At 43.4% G+C, this 19,237-nt stretch overlaps 2 protein-coding genes across 2 annotated transcripts; one reads left to right on the top strand and one right to left on the bottom strand.

Annotated features, from left to right (window-relative positions):
• Positions 1-3,821: 3,821 nt before the first annotated feature.
• On the top strand, positions 3,822-14,267 carry LOC128714520 (uncharacterized). Its single transcript, XM_053809395.1, has 8 exons — positions 3,822-3,912; positions 6,885-7,303; positions 7,376-7,564; positions 7,908-11,733; positions 11,805-12,011; positions 12,321-13,476; positions 13,554-13,963; positions 14,044-14,267. The coding sequence occupies exons 1-8, from the start codon at positions 3,822-3,824 to the stop codon at positions 14,265-14,267; spliced, it is 6,522 nt and encodes a 2,173-aa protein (XP_053665370.1).
• A 2,784-nt stretch (positions 14,268-17,051) lies between these two features.
• On the bottom strand, positions 17,052-18,063 carry LOC128712701 (ubiquitin-conjugating enzyme E2 W). The gene is made up of 6 exons (XM_053807587.1): positions 17,932-18,063; positions 17,684-17,775; positions 17,503-17,605; positions 17,352-17,437; positions 17,138-17,283; positions 17,052-17,065 (listed from the first exon to the last, which is right to left on the bottom strand). The coding sequence occupies exons 1-6, from the start codon at positions 18,061-18,063 to the stop codon at positions 17,052-17,054; spliced, it is 573 nt and encodes a 190-aa protein (XP_053663562.1).
• Between the last annotated feature and the right edge of the window lie 1,174 nt (positions 18,064-19,237).

The raw sequence follows: 19,237 nt of genomic DNA, 5'->3' as shown, positions 1-19,237 counted from the left end.
AAAACAGGAAATGTTTCAATGGCTTGTACAGAATGTATCGTTAGTCAGCATCCCCTTATCGGTGGCACTGTTTATCGAATTTTGGCACACACAACTTTTTCCCCAATCGTCTTCAAAAGCGTTCTCTCGCGCTGGTGTGTATCATTCCTGTTCGAAACCGTACATTGAATGTGCCAATTTTTCTTCGTGGTTACAACTTTATCGAGTGTTTAAAAAAAACAGTCAAAACGAACAAAAACAAATTACAAAAGGCAACCATCATTCCACTATAATCATACACATCCTGCGCGGCACACAAAATAAAAAAACAACAACAAACACAACCTTTCTTCTTCAGGGCTTGTAATGTAGCGAAACAAATGTAGTGGTGATGCTAGGTGAAGCAAAAGTAACATGAAACGAAAAACTTTAATTCCATGCTGTTTGTAAGATTTGGAGATGAGACGGCGGCGGCAAAAAAGAGTTAGAAAAAAGTATCCCAAAAAGTGGAGAACCGAAAATAAAAACCATTGCGCTAAGCACATTCAAACGTTAATTTAACGCAGGGGGAAAATCCTCGACGTCGCTGTAGCAACAAATGAACGACAAATCAAACGCCTACGCCAGCCTAAACACGAACATAAGAATGTTGAACATAGATGCAAACACAGATAGCAAAAAAAAAAAACAAGGTAAATATTAATCGCAAAGTTGAACCAAGCAAACACCAATTGATTGTTTTGTTTTGTACTAAGCAAGTGAAGGACAGATTCGTCGATCCGATCGGATGGAGTAGTCAGATCGATGTGGTGGTAGTTGCATGGGTTGAACGCGAACCAAACATCGGTCAACCGTGTCACAACACAACTATTGTAGTTAAAAGTTTGTAGCTTAAATCATGGCACGGAAGAGGGTGGAACGCAACACAGAAGAATTATTTAACTTGTTGAACCAACGCCCCGGCTCCCCTAGGGAGGTGAAATAAGAAAGCAACGCAAAACACACTATAGACGCTGCAAATACACGGATATGACTAGGACATTTCACAACCGAGCGATGGAAGCGAAAGTAGTAGTAGCTAGTTTACGGTGCAAAACGGTGTTCGAAGTTGTTGTAGACGGCAGTAAAGCATGCAAGATTCTCCTCTCCCGCAAGTACGGGAATTGCTCCACCCGAACAGGCACACATTCTTAAGTTCGATTTTGGTTGTTGTTGTTGTTGTTGTCAGCACACTAGGCCGACACCGGAGAGTCACACAATGAAGTGTAACGAACCGCAAAGGCAAAGCGGTACGGTACGGATCGACAATGTACATACACGAAGCTGTGTTCGCCTAGTGAGTGGTTTTTAATTTTCGATTTCACGTTTCAATTCAGCACCGATCGCGGCAGTAAATGTTATTTCCTAGCCGCAAACGTGGAACACTCCGAACCGTTCTTGCTGCAGGATATTAAACACAAAACAAACCAAGTTAAATCAACAAGGCTCAAGCACGAATGCGTTTTAAAACTTCATGCCTGCACAGGCAGGTCATTGAACAAGGATAAGGAAGCAGGTGAATGAATTTAAGAGTTGAGAGTGTGATTCAGCGAAATTAAATATTTGGTTGATTGGAAAGTTGATGTTTTTTCTTTTCTGTGGCTCACTTATATCCGAAAGAAGTTAGTTGTGAAATTGAAATATGTTATTGTATGCGAAAACAGCTTTACCAGGATAATCGAAGTCTACGTAAAAATATCATACCCGTAGAGACAGGACGACATGAAAAGAATGGATGATCTTGCCACTCAGTAGCCAGTGGAGCTTTTTGGTAGGGCATATGTTCGCCATCCTTATCACGTGCCCCAGTCTCCGTTTTCTTCTGACTTTGGCAACCGTCAGGATGTCTGCTGGTCCGAACAATTCAGCTAGTTCGTGGTTTTAACTGGCTTTGGATCGTAAGAGTTTGTGGAGCTCCGGAGCCCCGGAGGTTGGGGAATCCTTGAGGGGCCCCTTGCGGTAAACTTTGGGGCCCACTCTGGCAGGGCCGACGCCCTAGGCAGCGGGCTGTTGAGTTTACCGTTAGATACGCCACTGTATTAGAGGACTTCCAAGCCAAAGAAGGGAAATAAATGGGCGAACACCTCCTAGAAGATATTCTCTCTAATATTTCAAGAACGACGTGTGTCTTCAATGAAAAAATAGTTGGAAACTATCGGAGCGGATTTTTAAACAAAAATTCCATCATCGACCAGATCTTTACCACGAGGCAGATTAATGAATCTGAAGAATAAGTGAAACAACAGTTTCAAGGACACGATAGCGGAGTAAGGGTAAAAACATATTACCCAATCAGACTCTATGGACTTGGTCTAATATTTGACCATTGCACCGGCGTATGGCCAATCTAATTCACAGGACGATAGTGATCATGCCATGTGAAATTCTCGATCCTTTTGCCAGCTACCAGGATCTATGGCTGAATCACTTATGGAACCTCTTATCTCCTCTTGAAATCTAGATTATCCTTTCTGAAGGACCATCTAACACTTGGGAACGAAAATATCAGAATAGATCTTAATATTCAATTAACTTAAATTAGATTAATTAGCAACAATTGGATAGGTAAGTAATTGGAAGACGACTGAACATCTTGTACGATTCTAAGGACATCTGCAAAAGAGCAACCCCGCTGAACAACTGCAGAAGCAGACAAGTATGTTTCTACTTTCTTTTTCACACAGAAAAATTCTTAGGGAAAGTAAAGAAGAATCTTCAGAAGACACTGTATATTTTAATGGAATGTAGCCCCTTCGTGCATCGGTTTTAAGTTTCGATTATTTCACCTTAAGAACGTGTTCAAATTTACACTGCTGTCATAATCTGTTTGAAGAAAGAAGATCCATGCAGACTAACAATGCTCTCCTTTTTTATGCAGGAAGAACAGCCAGACGGTATTGCTTATAGCTATTCGGTAACTTAATCTACGGTACAATTCACATTAGTTTGAAGACATTTCCTTCATCAAACAGTAAAAGGGCACCTTATCTCGGGGGTACTCGGCCAGCAATGTCCTCCAAATAACCAACGAAATACTGATGCAACTTCTGGTGCTCCTATTGGGATCTTGGAGTTGAAGTCTTCGAAGTCGTAGCATGCTCTGGCATGCTGTCTCCAAACGGCAAGGTCCTAGGCAGCCGCCTACTGAGCCCACCGTTAGATACGCCATTGCTTGTCAGTCCGACAGTGCTTAGTTACTGTAGGTTATTCCTGCCGAGGGTTCATTCTACACCAATAAAGTGTTGAACAGATAATCTTTAGATTAGACAAACAACTACAAATTGGATAGAAATTGAAGCAAATAGACATGAAAGACCTGTGAAACGATTTGTTCCTTTGGCATGATGCTTCGCAGTACAAAACAGAAAAAAAAGAAATCCACAATCATTTGCCTCGTCACATCCTCCGTAAACAGTAAGTGGTAGTGGGTCACTATAGATACTGCGCGAGTGCCTCCTGTATGCGCTTACCGCAGTTGTTGACATCTCCGTGCGCTCCCCGTACAGCCGTATCTGATTTTAATTTATCAGATAACAGAATCAATCGACGGATGCTCGATATTGCCTATCACACACATCACGGCAGGGTGGCAAAAGAGGTACCGCCACATACCGCCTATCATTGGCGATGGTCGCGGCCAGTCGTCAGTGAGCAACAAAGCCGAACGGAGCACGCTTGTGCGAACGGGTCGATTTCCAGCTGGTTCCAGTACAGTTTGCGGAAGAAAACGGTGAATAAGTGTCGTCGAGTGTGTCACTTCATGTGTTCTCACGTGTCATTTTTAAGCATCTGCCGGCAGCGCAATGGGTAGAGTGATGGAGGATGCCTTAAGAAGGCGACCATTAATCGTGATTATTGGTTTGGTGCTCGTGTCCACCACCGTCAGTGCGCAAGGTGAGCAATCGAGTTTTGCGTGCGAAATCTTAAACGTGCTCAATGAAGGTGCTACAGGTGCTTTAGTGCTTACGAAGGCTTAGACGAAATCCGTAGAATCGGTGTTCTAGTTTAAAGCGTGTACTAGCGTAAAAAGAAAGTGATCGGCGGTGTTACTGTAAGATGTCAAAGCGAAACAAAGACGCACATACACACAAAACAACCTCATTTGCGGTGAGAATGGAAGCAGCTAGACCCGACAAAGCAAAGCGCCCGGTGATGGTAGATACTATCAGAGTGACAGCTACAATCATCGCCCATTTGTTGATTGCCTGTTAAAACACGTCTATTAAAACGTCTTCGCCCAAAAACCACACCAGGTGGGCCGTGGGCCTGTTTTTTGATGGATTGCCCAATGTGTCCGTCTCGCTGAGTGTCAGCTGTGAGTGGTGCAGATATAGAGAGCAAAACCCCACATCACTGTGAATTACACGTTTGATTCATCGTTGCAGCGGCAAGGGTGCCACCATAAGCTTCAACAAATTGTAGCAACATAATGGTCAGAAGCTTAAGTGCACAATTATTACCATGGATTCCAAATCAGGCTTGATTCACTTGTGTGGGAGTTTCAAAGTACATCGTTTTTGGGGGTTTTTTTTTTGCAAGATATCACCACAATCGAGTCCAATTAAATTAGTGTTATCAGGTTGAATATTTGATAGCACTGTATTGTACGTTGCTGTTATCACGTTATTCAGCGCAATATTACTTCATACTGCTCAATCGTAGAGTTACGCTGAAATCTACATCCGTGTTCTATATTATCATTAGATATAGATTTCAGCGCACTTGGGACAAGAAGCGATATAACTCACTTACTTATCAGACAAAATGTGACGCTAATAGATAATCGGTTTGCTGTATCAATCCTTCGTCATTAAACCAATAGACACAAGCGATCCTACTTTCCCGGAAATATAAGACCTTATAAGAGAGATCGATCAATAAGTCGATCATTAAGTATCTTGAAGTGACTTCCCTTGTTAGCAATGTTGAAGGCATTACGTGGATATCACGATGCACCATTGTGATATTTGGAGAGCAAGTCACTTAATGGTGAAGTCTTTGAAACACGAATTGCTTTCGAATGGATGGAATAAAGGAGAGTTGGCGTAGGAGATGTGCATGGGCCGCACTAGTGGTTCTCGAAAGCTATAGCTTGTAGACCTCTGTTCTATGCTAATCGACATAGAAAACATACAGTTAACATAAGGATGTTGATCAATCTGCTTAACAGTCATGTCAGTTTAAGAGTTAAATTCTTGGATTATCATCGATCCAATGGTGTAGCAAGTAACTAAAAACGTCTTTAGTTATCCATTACACTACAAGTTATCTAACTGCATGAATGTTGTGTAGATATCTATAGATGAACTTTTGCAACGAAAGCTCATCAAGATCCTCGGGGCTTTTCTCGAGAACCACAGCTCAAGTGACTGTACGTAAGTACGCTCTGTTTAACTAAAATCCTCGTCGTCGTCGTTTATCGTAAATACGACAATTTGAACTGTTACCACTCATCTGTTCATCAGTTATTATCAAGTCCTGTGGTGTTTGCTACTAGGCTAAGATTTTTTTGCGTTTAGATGAGCTTCTGCTATATAGTACGATGATTTGTATTTGTGTTTGTATTTAATGCTTAAAATTGTCCGCCCAAAGGATTAAATCCAAAAGTAAATTAAATACTATGAGATGCCTAACGTAAGCTTATGTTAGTAGGACGGGAGCCGGAAGGGATAGCAGTCAAGGAAAGGTTGAAATCGAAAAGGTAAAACAGGTTGTTGAAGCGCCTAAACCAAACAAGAAACTGGTCATTAGAGCCGTATCAAGTGCGCCTTGCAAGATCAGAGAGAAAAGATCGGGATCGTAGGACGTGGAGAAGAACCCGAGAAAGGAGTAAATGCACATCACTGACGCCCAGAAGCAGCCTGCCAATAAAAATTGCTTGAGCACGGTCCCGTCTATTCTCCAAAGATTCTAGACCAATCATTTGGCATCGCACGTCGTATGAGGGCATTGAGTCAAAATTGAAACCCAGAATGCGTCGATTTTGTCGAAAAATTGTCCCCGTGAAATATCTCTGCACTTGCTCAAATTGCCGTAGTCCAAACTATAGCTGCAGGATTCCAAACAATACATGCATATTCTAGAGGAGTACGGACTAAACAGCAAAAGAGCGCCTTCAAACAGATCGGATCTCTGATGTCATTGACTCAGACCAACACTTTAAAAGCTTTCTTTACAATGGCTATGAAGTGGGCATTGTAAGTTAGTTTACAATCGAGAGTCACACATAAGGGGGTCACGACACGACATAACTGGACAGAGTTGAGGTTATAATTGCAGTGAATAGGTTAACGGGACAAATGATGACCAATGACAAAAACAGTCTAAGTAGACTGCTTGGATAGACGAACAGTCATCACGACCTGGTATTGGATAGTCGCCAGCGTTGAGGTGGGAAGGACACAGGAAACATCAACTACAGACAGCAAGAAAAACAAAAAGGACACTAGAGACACTTCCTTGAGGGAGTTTTTTTTTATTTCGCTAGTAGCAAATAATGCTATAGAGTACAATCGAAAGCCGCGGAAAAATCCGTATACATGGCATCAGTCTGGAGTCCTCGATCCATACAATTGATTGTGGAAGAAACGATCTGTAACAGATTGGTAACAGTCCAGTCCTTCCTGGCATAAAACCATGTTGGCCTGGAGTTTATCCACGATTCACAGAAATATAGTCTAGTACTTTGACATATTACCTATGTTTGTCCTAAGATGTACAGAGAGAAATCTTTGAGTGGAACCAAAGAGCTTCACTGATGGCTCCATTATAACTTTCGATCTGTTACCGACTATCCAATGTGCTGTACAACACAAAACTCAATACAGGCCTTACCACCAACACTGCTATTTCTCCATCATATACAGAATGCTCATCGCCCACACTCAGCTTCGGCGGGCCGTTTCCTATTGGGCCGGAAATTTCGGCCACCGTCGGTGCAGGCTACACACTGGCCCAACATGACGTGTCCAACGTCAACTCGGTGTCGATAGTGAACGCGCTGTCACCTGACCTGCCGGTGTACATTGATGCTGTGCTCGAGAACGGAAAGCTCACCATCAGAACGAATCAACAGTTTGCGAACTACGAAAAGCAAGAGGATACACTGTTCTTCCTAAACAATGTCATCTTCATCTGTGCGTCGGGTTCCGAGCGCACTATGACGTTCCGGCAGGCGATCAAGGAGGAGAACAATCACGCTCCACTATTTGACCAACAGACGTACGACATAGCGATACCGCTGCCACTGCCAAGGGAGTTCAACATACAACAGTTTATTGCCGATGTAAGGTTACTTTATCATCTAATAGTACATTTGAGGAGGGTTGAGTCATTACAAATATTGCAATCTTTTCAGGGCAATGGGATTGTGGCGAATGATTATGATATCACAAAAAATACGGTAACATTTTCGATCGAGGAAAATAATTACTTCACCGTGAAAACAGCGAACGGTTCGTCGCGTACGGAGTTTATAGCCCATCTGATAACGAAACAAACGCTGACGAAGATAGAACCTCCGATCGCCTTGCAGATTAGTGCGGTGGTAAGTATGGTAACGATAATCATCCAAAGATTCCATTCGTTCAAAACTCCATGCATCAAAAACAATTAGGAGTTGTCAGTTCTATCATTTTGAATATCAAGAGATCTTATCGATAGAGGTGGTGATCGTAATCATGGAGGTTGGAAGATAACACATGGGAACCTCTGTGATATAATCGTTTGGTATCTGAAATGATTATTGAGAAACTTTCCCATTTCCGTCAGCTCTCGTACTTGTTCACTTAGATGATCTAATTATTCGAATTAGCTCAGTAGCGAACTATCACAACACTATCTGCTCAGAAGTCAATGTTAGTAAAACGCATCAATTTGTGCGGTTTTAGGATGCTGGCAACCCTCCGAGGACATCGCAAGCAACCCTAAACATACAGGGTGATCCAGTGATTGTGTTTATACCACCACCGGAGTTCGAACAAAATCTCTACAAAACAGCCTTCAAAATTGGCGATCTCTTCACACCCGTTCGTATCAACCTTCTGCCGGGGACATACGATTCTAGCGTGCGCTTCGAATCCTCCGGAGAGGATGTGAGTTATTTCACCATTACACCTGCCACAGATAGCAGCAGTGCCACCGTAACGCTACGGTCAGGCACCTCAATCGATGCGGAAAAGAAACTACTTGCTCTTACCATCTCGGCCACTCGCTCGGGAGCGGAAAACGTAGGCCGGACGGCATTAGTAGTGGAACTTTCAACTGACCCGCAAGTTGTGCCCACTTTCGAAGCATCTCTATACAGCGGTACCATCGATCTTAGCAAAGTGATTCAAATCGATAGCATCAAACTTATTCCGTCCACCAGTGATAGTAGCGTCCGCGTACAACTGACAGGAGAGGATGCTCAATATTTCACCGTGACGTTCGCTAACAATCAAGCTACTGTCGCACCTTCAAGCTTACTGTCCGACTCGGTGTTGAAGGAGAAGAATTTCTTCCTGGTAACTGTGCAAGCGGACAAAGCAGATGTCGGTACGGGGGAAGCGCTGATAGTTCTATCGGTGGACAAAGCTAACCTCAAAGATCCACATTTCGAACAGTTGGTATACGAAGGTACGGTTACGGAAGCTGGTGTACTAAACGTGCCTACGGTTCGAATATCACCGGACAGTTTTATGGCAGGTTTGGAGTATAGCTACGCGGGAGATACTTCGCTGTTCACGATTAACGCTGGCACTAGCGGCACAATCACCATAACATCGAACAATATTACGCCGGACAAATTGACAGACAAAAGCTACATCATGCTTTCCATCGTGGCGAAACTGGACGGCGAAGAGGTAACTCACGCTGTAGTCATCTTCAAGGTACTGCGCACACCGGTCGTTCTACCTCAATTTACCAAACCCTTCCTGGAGGGTGAGTTGAATGAGAAAACGCTCACGGTAAGCCTTCCGAACGTGGAGCTTGTGCTGGAATCCATCACAACCGACACCAAACTAAGCGTTGTGGATGATCGGCACTTCTTCGGCATTCAGGAATATTTTCCACGGAACGTGTTCCAACTTTACCTCCACGGAAATGTCACGCGAGAAATGTTGCAAGGCATCGGGAGGCTTTCGTTCACGGTGGAAGCCAGCAATCCTAATTCGGAAACGGTTTACTGTTTCGTTGCGGTTGACATCATTCGAACACCGGTCCCAGCTTTCGAGCGACTGATCTACGATGGTGTGATTGATGAGACGAAACAATTGGTACAAGAGATGGTAGCTAAACTGACGGCGGAATCCACTGATGCAGGCGTCCTGTACGCGCTAGAAGGTGAAGATGCGAGTTTTTTCTCGCTGGAACATTTAGTACCGGTTACGAATGGTGTACGCATACAGCTGAAGACACCGTTGAGCGACGAAGAGTTTGAAAGTCGTGATCACTTTCAGTTTAGCTTGAAAGCCACCAACCCCCAGCTGTCAGCCAGCATGGCTGTACCGGTGATAGTGTACGTAAAGCATTCTTTGGTGAAAATTCCCCGTTTCGAGAAACCACTCTACAAGTCCAGCATCGATGTAGACCTGAAGCTTGTTCCGTTTGAACAGATTAATTTAGAGCGTGGCAGTTACGTGGACGAGGCCACGGTTACCATACGTAACGGCAATAGTGAGCTGTTCGATGTGAAGCTGCAGCAGGGGATTGTCACAATACAGTTGGCGAAGGAATTAGATGCAGCGTCCGTCAATGGTGTCAGTCGTTTCGAGCTTGTCGTAGAGTGTACTAACCCCGAGCAGGCATCCGGATTCGCTACCATACTCGTGGATATTGATCGTGTCAGTGCTCCACAGTTTCCCGAACTCTTTTATGCCGGCGAGGTTAAAGAGGACTCAAAGGATATAACATTCAGCCAAAAAATAGCTCTTTCGCCGCCAACCATCGCAACCAACACAGAGTACAAAATAGAGGGACACGATAGCGCACTGGTGCGGTACTTGGTAGCGGCCGACCAGAGTTTGAGTTTCTTTTTGCGCGACGAAGTGTCCAAGGACCAGTTAAAAGCACGCTCCGAGATTGGATTCATAGTCGTTGCGACTAATGCAGGTGCTAGCCAACCAGCAACCGTAACCTGTTCGGTGAAAATAGTACGCGAAGTAAAGCCCACCTTTACGAGTAGCTCGTTTCATGGTAAAATTAGCGAAGGAACAACCACCGTCGACTTTGCAGGTGTTCCGGTTGCCTGGGAAAGCGGGAGCGTTAAGGAAACAACCACCTTCACTATCGTTGATGCCGACAATCTCTTTGATGTGAAGATATCGGAGGATCGCAACACAGTCGATATTCTTCTGAAGTCCGACGTGAAGTGGGACCAGGTGAGATCGAACGTCTACTATCAGCTGCAGCTAGAAGCTGTAAATCCCGGTTCCGAAACGACGCAATGTACGATCGTGATCGATGTAGAGAATCTTCCCGCAATCACACCCTCCTTCACGAAATCCATCTACCGCGGTTCGCTGCAAGAAGGTGCGAAGGAGGTTATGTTTTCTGCGGCGGATACGATCACCGTACTACCGGGGACGATCATGTCCACGTTTCAGTACACTGCTGCCGATGGCGATGCCAGTCTGTTCGATGTGGTGCTGGTGGATGACAACAAGTTTAAAGTGTCGCTCAAGGATGGCATCGCACCGAGCGTCATCGAGGGTCGCGATATGTTAAGCTTCATACTAACCGTCAACAATGCGTACAGTGCGGATGATGCGGCTACCATTGTGATCACCATCAAGCTGGACGATATCATTATTCCAACCTTTTCGAAGCTGCTGTACAACGGTAGTATCGTGCAGGGTACTAGCGAGTTAATGCTGCAAGACGCAATCCTACTGAGCAGTGGTACATTCTCGGAAAACACGGAGATAGGTATGGGCGGAACTGATGCTGGACTGTTTACCATCTCCAGAGATGGGCCCACGATAGATCTGAAGATTCGAGACGATTCCCTCAACTGGGACGAGTTAGTATCGAAGCACTATCTAAGCGTGTACGTGCAAGCTACAAATCCTGGCAGCGAAACGTCTACATCATTTGTTACAGTAGAGATTGAACAGCTGCGGCAACCGCAATTTGCCCAATCTTCGGCCCACGGGTACATTGCGGCCGGTGAACGTGAGGTGCAGTTTTTGGAGGGGTCAGAATTGAGGATAGTGGCCGACAGCACGGTACCGGGCTATCAGTGGAATCTAGTCGGGGATGACTATCAGCTGTTTGACGCATCGTTAGTTGACGATTTGTTTAAATTTAGTCTAAAGGAATCGATTCCCGACGAACAGCAGTCCAGAACCACTTTCAAATTCAGAGTTACGCTTAAAAACCCGACCGGTAGTGCAGTCGACTCCATCGTGATGATTAATCGTCAGCTTCCAGTGCCTCAGTTTTCCAAACACATCTACACCGGTTCTTTCGGTGAGGATCTCCGCTTATCGTTGGCCGATGCGATAGAGATAACGCAAGCCAGCTACTCAAACGGAATGCTTGTGTCGGTGATCGAGTCCAATGTTGATTTTCTGTCGCTGGAACAGAACGGTCGAAGCATCCAGCTGAAGCTTTCCCGCTCAATTTCGGCTAGTGACTTTCAGGGTCTGGAGATGGTACGACTTGTGCTGTTAGCCAAAGCTTCTGATGACATCTGGAGTACGTGCTCAGTAACGCTTATGGTTCCCGAAGGAAGTAAGAGCTGTATTTTGCCAGTACTCTACCAAGCTCGTTTTCTAATCATTTTTGCCTTCACTTGATTGCAGCACCTTGCATTCCCTTACCACCGGTGGTTGACTGTTCCAGTTGCTATAACTGCACAACAGGCGGCGTCCAGGACGATGTGCCTGTATTTGCGTATGGCAATTTCCGATTTCAATTACGGAGCGATACTACCGGTCCAGTTGGTTCAGTGACCGCTACAGCGAAGGACCCAACGGCCGTAATTCAGCATAGCTTAGACGTAGAGGACGGTGAGTATCGTTTATATTGCATTTACGTGCACTGTTGTATTTATTTCGTTTAAAACTAAGACTAAACTATTTTAAACATTGAAAAGGATTATATTTCCTATCTCGCTTAGACGCTTAGACACAAACATTAGAGAGTTTTTTGATAGGCTATACTATCTATACTTAACATATTCTATTAAATACTGAAGTGGAAAAGGAACTTTAGAATTTTAACCATAAATCGCACTATAAATTATGATTGAAGTTGAAATTGCAAATGAATGGCATATGTAGACTTATATTCACGATACTCTCAATGTCTGCCTTCAGGTTACTTACAATCGCAACTCACTATAACACGCGAAGGACTGCTAATGATTGCTAATCCAATCATACCGAACGTGTATCAGTTCCTAGTGCACGCGACGAACCCAGCAGCAGGCAAGAAGGCCACGGCAAAGGTTTGGCTAGATGTACTGAATCGGTTCGAGTGTACCGAAGGTGATAAGCAATCCACCGTCGATCAACTACTGATAGTGCAGCATCTGGAAGAAGAGCGACCGTATTCGTCCATTTTGTCTGCACAGTTAAACCCATCTTGTACGTACGAACTGGTCAGTGAATATCCCACTGATAACCAACAGCCTTACTTTTACATCGATCCGGTAACAAACTGGCTCGGTTCAAGAAGTTTCGATCGGGAAGATGAAGAGTTGTTCGGAGATATGCAAATACCACAGTTCAAACTGGTGATGCGGTTGAATTGTCTCGAGACGGACGAAGCACGTGAACGCGATCGACGATCACTGGTGAAACGATCGCTCATTGAAACGGACACAATTAACTACGCGTCCGATGTCACAATTGTGACCATAGTCGTGGATGACATTAACGACAACGATCCCGTCTTCGTAGAACCAACAATCTTATCGGGAAACGCAGTACATCTTGGGTTTCCCGAACCATCCTTAGCGAACCGGCTGATGCTCTCTGGGTTGATAACTGTCAAAACTACTGATGCGGACGAAGGTTTGAATGCGAAAATAAGATACAGCTTGAGTGAGAATGTGCACTTTATGATAAACCCCGAAACTGGCACGATTGAACCGACGAAAGATGCTCTGCGAGACTCGAATCGCATTGAGCTAACGGTACTGGCTACGGATCGGGACGGCGCCCTAGACGGACGAATTAGTCAATTTGAGCTGGCTGTACATCGGCTTAATGAGAATCACATAGCGTTTGTAACGGTAACAACAGCCGACGAAGACACCGTACAGGATATAGTCGAGCAAGTAAATGTTCAGCGTGATTTCCACCTGAAGGTACTTCGTCAAGCTTATATTCCAGAAACAGAGACCACAAGTGTTCGCGTTAGCCGTTCTGCGGCTGCACGCGATATAGGAGCCTCGACAAGTACTATGCGTTTGGTTGTTTACGCTCTGAACGACGACAATCAGCTGCTGAACACGGACGACATACGAAAGTAAGCAATACTGTTAGAAAAAAAAGATGATTAGTTTTAACGTATTTTTGTAAAACTGATTGTAATTCAATTTGCAGCGCTATAAGGGCCGTCTTCCCTAGCATTGCAGCCTCAGCAATAACTTCGTTCAATAATGCCGTTTGCTATGGCAATAGTACGGATCCTTCCTGTCCTTCGACACCCAACTGTCCGGAAGACTTAATGGGTCGCTCCAGTAACAGTGGCCTAATAGCTTCGACTTCGGTGCTGGGAGGACTGCTTCTCATCAGCTTAACCGTTATCACTATACTATACCTACGGTACGTGAGACCATTATCGAAAGGAACCGAGAGCAACCCCTCTGATATAGTGCAGCTTGAAAACGACTTTGACACTACTCCACCATCAAGTCCAGCTACGTCAGGCGGCAAGAAGAACCCGATCGCTGATCCGGAGATGATCGACGATCGGAAAATATCGATCAACATTGTCGGTATTACGATGCAAGGTACGTGAAGAAGTGGTGAGATGAAGAAGGTGACATTAAGCATGTAAGAATATAACACTTTGTACTACACATTTTGGCAGAGTCCGAAGATACCAACATGGACAACAACCGGCTGGCACGATCTTTAACCGACCGGTTGGATGAAGAAGACGAGTATGGTGCTGCCATTTTCGGAACATCGGCTCAGGAAACGGTCAGCGAACCGAAAAACGTTAAATTTAACGAAATCGTCGAACGGATAGAGGTGGAAGAGCATCACAGTGATGAGGATAACGATGAAACAGTGTACGAAGAACGATTGTAGCGAATGAAGTTATTATTTATAGTTAAGTTTTAATGTACAGGAGGTACACAATAAATAATGAATAAATAATGAAATAAAAACGAAACAATAGAAAAAATGATACGACTCTCCAGCTAAATGGAGGATGCTTGAAAATTCTGTAAATTCTTTCCTTTATCATCCGATTTCGAAATCATAGCCATAGAGGAAATCAATTATATTCGAAAATCAAGTATTTCACATAGTAGCAGGAACTGTCCTCCTTTCATTCCGAACGGGAGAATCTCCGGATGTCCTATCAATTTTTGAATTGCGTTTCTTCAGTGCAAAGCATACAAACTTCAGAAATTCTCGCAGAGTCCAATTTGGCGAATTCTGCATAGAAACTGCATGGGCTGCAAGTTCCAATTGATCCAGCAGCTTAGATAACAACAGACATCGATTTTGTATCCCAATAAGAGGAGTTTTCAAAATAGATAATTGTCAAAGTTGAATCCACCATAGGTAAGAAATTCACTGAATGTCACCATTTCCTGCATATCGACCAGAGTCGTCCACCCTTCTTGGAAGCTCTAGTTTGGTGATGCAAACTGATCTAAAGAGCCACTAGAAGATTCTCGTGTTACCAGAGTCATAGCAATTATCGGACTTATCCGTCGTAGATTAAACCTGCACTACTTTAGTGTATTCTATGATAGTATATCTCTTACGAAGTATTACCATGCTTTTTCTATCCCTTGATATAAGATTCAATCGAACGTTATTTATCAAATACAAATGTCGTATACAGAAGGGGGACCCTTATGGACCCTTATGAGAAACATCTTTCTTTCCATTCACCACGATTTTGGATATTTCCATCAAGCGGTACTGGCGAATGACTATTTACTTTCACGTCACATTTATTTCGTACCATTTTTCTTCTACACATCCCGTTCGAATGGGGTTGCTGATTTCGCGCAGCAAACATTCTCATGGCACTTCGAATGCGTTTACGTACCAGAGAATGTAATGCGCGTCTCGGTGTCTAGCATCCAAAAAGAAAACCATACCTGCTATCCATCCTCCTGTTTCTAAGCTTAGCTTTTCCACATACACACACATACATACGCACATACGCTGGTCGACCGAGAAGACGCGCGCGCCCACATACATACACACGCTCACACCGCTGGCACATGTTTAATTTAATCATTTATTTCATACTACATGCTACGTGTCTAACCTCGTCACCTCATACGCCCGGTAAGTAAAATTAAAACACAACGACGCTATCATTTAGCCATTTGTTTTGTTTTTCCTCGTATTCGTTATTTTTGCATTTATGCTCAAGTATGCTTTTGTTATCTTTTTCTTTTTCGTGCCAGCTGTCTACTGGTGAGAGCTAGAAGGAATGTTTGCAGATTAATTTTGATATTTGGTGTATTTGCATTTGTTTTGTTTTATCTAAACGTTCTTAGTTTACTCCGGCAACTATTCATCTGTTTATTTGTTTTGTTTATATATAGTTTGCTTTGCTTCGTGGCGAAACCCTCCCGTGACAGAAACCAAACTTGAACACAATCATCAAAACGGGTTGTTTTTTGTTGTTTTAAACTGTTTTGTTTTTTTCTTCTGCATTTTCTGCTTTCAAAAAGGCTTTTCATCCTTAGGCGTAACATATACGGGTCCGCTTTCCCAGACACACTGGGACGGACGGTATTAATAAAACTGCTGCCAGCTATAAAAGCCTTTTGCACGCGCCTTCGCTTATAGAATTATGGTTTCAACGGATTCCACTCTCTTTCGTGTGCGAAGGATCGCTTCCGCTCGTAACACTAAGTATGAACTAAAATTATTGTTAAGCCTAAGATTATTGACTGGTTTCTTTGTTCTCTTATTTGACAAGAGACGTGGCATTATCTTTCGAACCAGATGTGCCACAAATAGGAAAGTAATAATAAATAAATCAAAATAATATTTAAGCATTCGCAGGAATATTATGCTACCAATACTACGGCGTTAAACAGACTACATCTGATCGATTTTTTGTTTGCTGTTTTGCTCTTGCGCTAACCCTACTTATATCGTGCAGTCGTGCTGTTTATGTAAGGTTTTTGTTTGCGTGTGTGTGTGTTTTTTTTGCATCTTTCACTTCATATCACTTTTTCGTCGGTCGGACTTGTTAAGACCGATTGAATAGTTTGTTTCTTGTCCTATTCCACACTCTCTACTACTTTAGCTTATATAGGTGGGAGCAAACGAAAGCATCGATCGCGGAAAGGACACAGCTTTGCATTGAGGCTTACTATTATCTGAAACTGTTGCACGTCAGAAGTAAAGTCATAGAGAATAAACATAACTCAATATTTACCAGCTGCACCAGTCGGTAATCCGTAAAGCAACAGTATTGTTTGTATCGACAGCTTGGATTTTTAAGCGCTTTATTCCTTAATAAGCTGCTGGTAAGCTTTTTGGGGGGACGATCGCAATGGTATTATTCCCGACATATGTTACAAATCTCTTACAAACCAGAGGAGAATCATGGTAAAAACTGTACTCACTCTACATCTGCGCTACGCTCCAGTGAACGAGAATATAATGAAGAAAATTTACCTACAGTGCTCTCAAATCAAATTATAACCACATTCAAGATACAGAATAGACGACTGGTTGGGTTTTTTGACGTGTTTTTAAGTGGGAGTGTGCGGAAAAATACAACCAAACTCAGTATTAGAATCGGCTACATCGGAACTCCCTGTCAACCTCCAGTCGTTGCGTCATTTATGCCACTTCCTTCCTACACGCCTCACGCCTGGCGCCTTCCTACACGGAATCATCTGTGAAATATGGAAACCATACATCGTTACCGTTTCTCCAAGCGGGTCCATTGTCAGTGATGTCTAGCTTACCGTGGTACCACCATTTAGTTTTCTTGGGATTTTTGTTACATGTCTTCACGTATATACCATTGTCTGGTGGTCGTCTTTTCTCTCGACAGCTGCTCAACATCGATGATATACTAAGACACACTGATTGTACTGACAACGCTGGCGACCTACGGTTAGTAGAAGTGAGAAACATCACTATCGGCAGTATGATTAACCAGTTTTACTCTCCACTTACCAGTCATCCGTTAGGATCGAAAGACATATGTGACCATTCGAGTAGACGTGCGGGTGAATGGGTATATTTGAGCCTATAAAAGTAACCTAAAACGAAACGGGTAGCATAAAAGCGAGCGGTTCGGCGATCATCGCAAAACGCAGATACTTACCTCCGGCGAATCGAACGGATATTTGTTGTTGAATTTGAATAGCAACTGAAAATGTTCACCCTCGTACAGTGTTCCTTCCACACCGTCTATGTTTATTATCCACCTGGAACAAAACGAAGTTACATTTGTTATCATCATCTCGTGAGGGTGTAAAACACTATCGGCAGAATGCCATACTTACTGGGTTAGGTTTTGGCTGACACTTTCCTCATCCACCGACACGCCTGGCGGGGGTTCCTTTATTAAAGACATCAGTTCCTTCTGGAGGCGTCTCTGTAAGTGAAACAAAACAAAAAAGATTATAAAGATGATATTAAGTGGCCGTGGCATACAGCAATATCAATTTTAATCGCAAGGAAAGCCAAACATTGTCATTTCAATTCCAAAAATGTAGTTGTAAAAATGTCATGCACTCTCAAACAAACTTGCCTCCCAGCGGCTATTGTCCAGGATTAGCTTTTTATTGTCCTTTGCAGCATCCTGTATGACGGTGGTGTTGGTCGTGGAAATCGTTTCCGATTTCGACGGCTTCTCCTTGCGCATTCGTAGCCGGTTGAACATTTTGATGCCGTTTATGAACTTGCAGTCGGGGATTTATTATATTTGTTGGTGAATTAAAGAAGTGCCGAAGGATTCTTTTCCGTACGACTGACGGGCATTTAAGATTACTTTTGTCTGTACAGTAATCTTCAAGCGAAAGCAATACGGCCTGGCCGTTCTTATTGAATAAAAAAAAAATCTTCAAGCGAAACTAATTCTGCACTAAATTTAGTTAAGTCGCTAATGAAAACAAACAAAACAGACTGCTAGTCATAAAGGTTTACTGGTAACAATCAAATTTGGCCGGTTCTGGATTTCGTTGTGCTGGGCGCCAGATGATGCAATTTGATCCGCCCGATGAAGCATTGATCTGATCTGGCTCGTATTTATCTGGACGGATGTGAAGTACACTGTTATCTGCAAGAGTAGTTGATATTGTTTAATTAAATGCCCAAATATTCCCATTTAACCAACAGCGTCATAAATTCGGTAAGCAACGGTTTGCTGTTCTGGCAAGGCATGGTTTGATTTGCATTGTTATGGAGCGTCTCTGAGTAATTCCTATGGAAATACCACATCGCGTGTGTTTATGCTTTTGTCGCTTCGAAAGATTATATTTCTTCCTCACAAAACGAGCAAGCGGATGAGATTTGCCATGGGGACAAAGAAGATTATCAACAATCATTTCCCGGCTGCAACCAATTGGCCGCTAAAGAACAGAAGCGTACATACTGTTTTCTTTCCTTATTCAGCGAAATGGGATGATGAAAGATAATACGGTTGGAGCCAGACAAAGCTGTACAAGTACGTAATGATTCATTGCCACATTCTTTCTTTATTAGATCAATCGTTTTGAAAACTTCTAGCACTTTTTAACTTCATGCGAATCATATACTTCAAACACAAATCTTTAGTTTTAATTTATTAAACCAGCCCCAGCAATCTTAGGCTGATAGATCGACCACAACATAGGACCGGATCGTTAATCATGTGAATCACACATTTCGCAAACGCTTACGCAGCAACCAGTTTTCATTTGTTCAAGACCGACCGCTGGCACACGGTACGCTTGGAAATCGTGCGGTGGGCACAAAAATTGCACCGAAATACAACTTCAACCCCCCATGGCGCAGCAACCGATCCACACCAGTGGCAAAAAAAAACTTCTGCAAAAATGCTAGCGAAATCGAAAGCG

The sequence above is a fragment of the Anopheles marshallii genome, chromosome 3 (genome assembly GCF_943734725.1).
Source record: "Anopheles marshallii chromosome 3, idAnoMarsDA_429_01, whole genome shotgun sequence".
Taxonomy (NCBI): Eukaryota; Metazoa; Arthropoda; class Insecta; order Diptera; family Culicidae; genus Anopheles; species Anopheles marshallii.
Note: the sequence above shows the minus strand (reverse complement) of the source record. Positions and strands in the feature narration are given on the sequence as shown.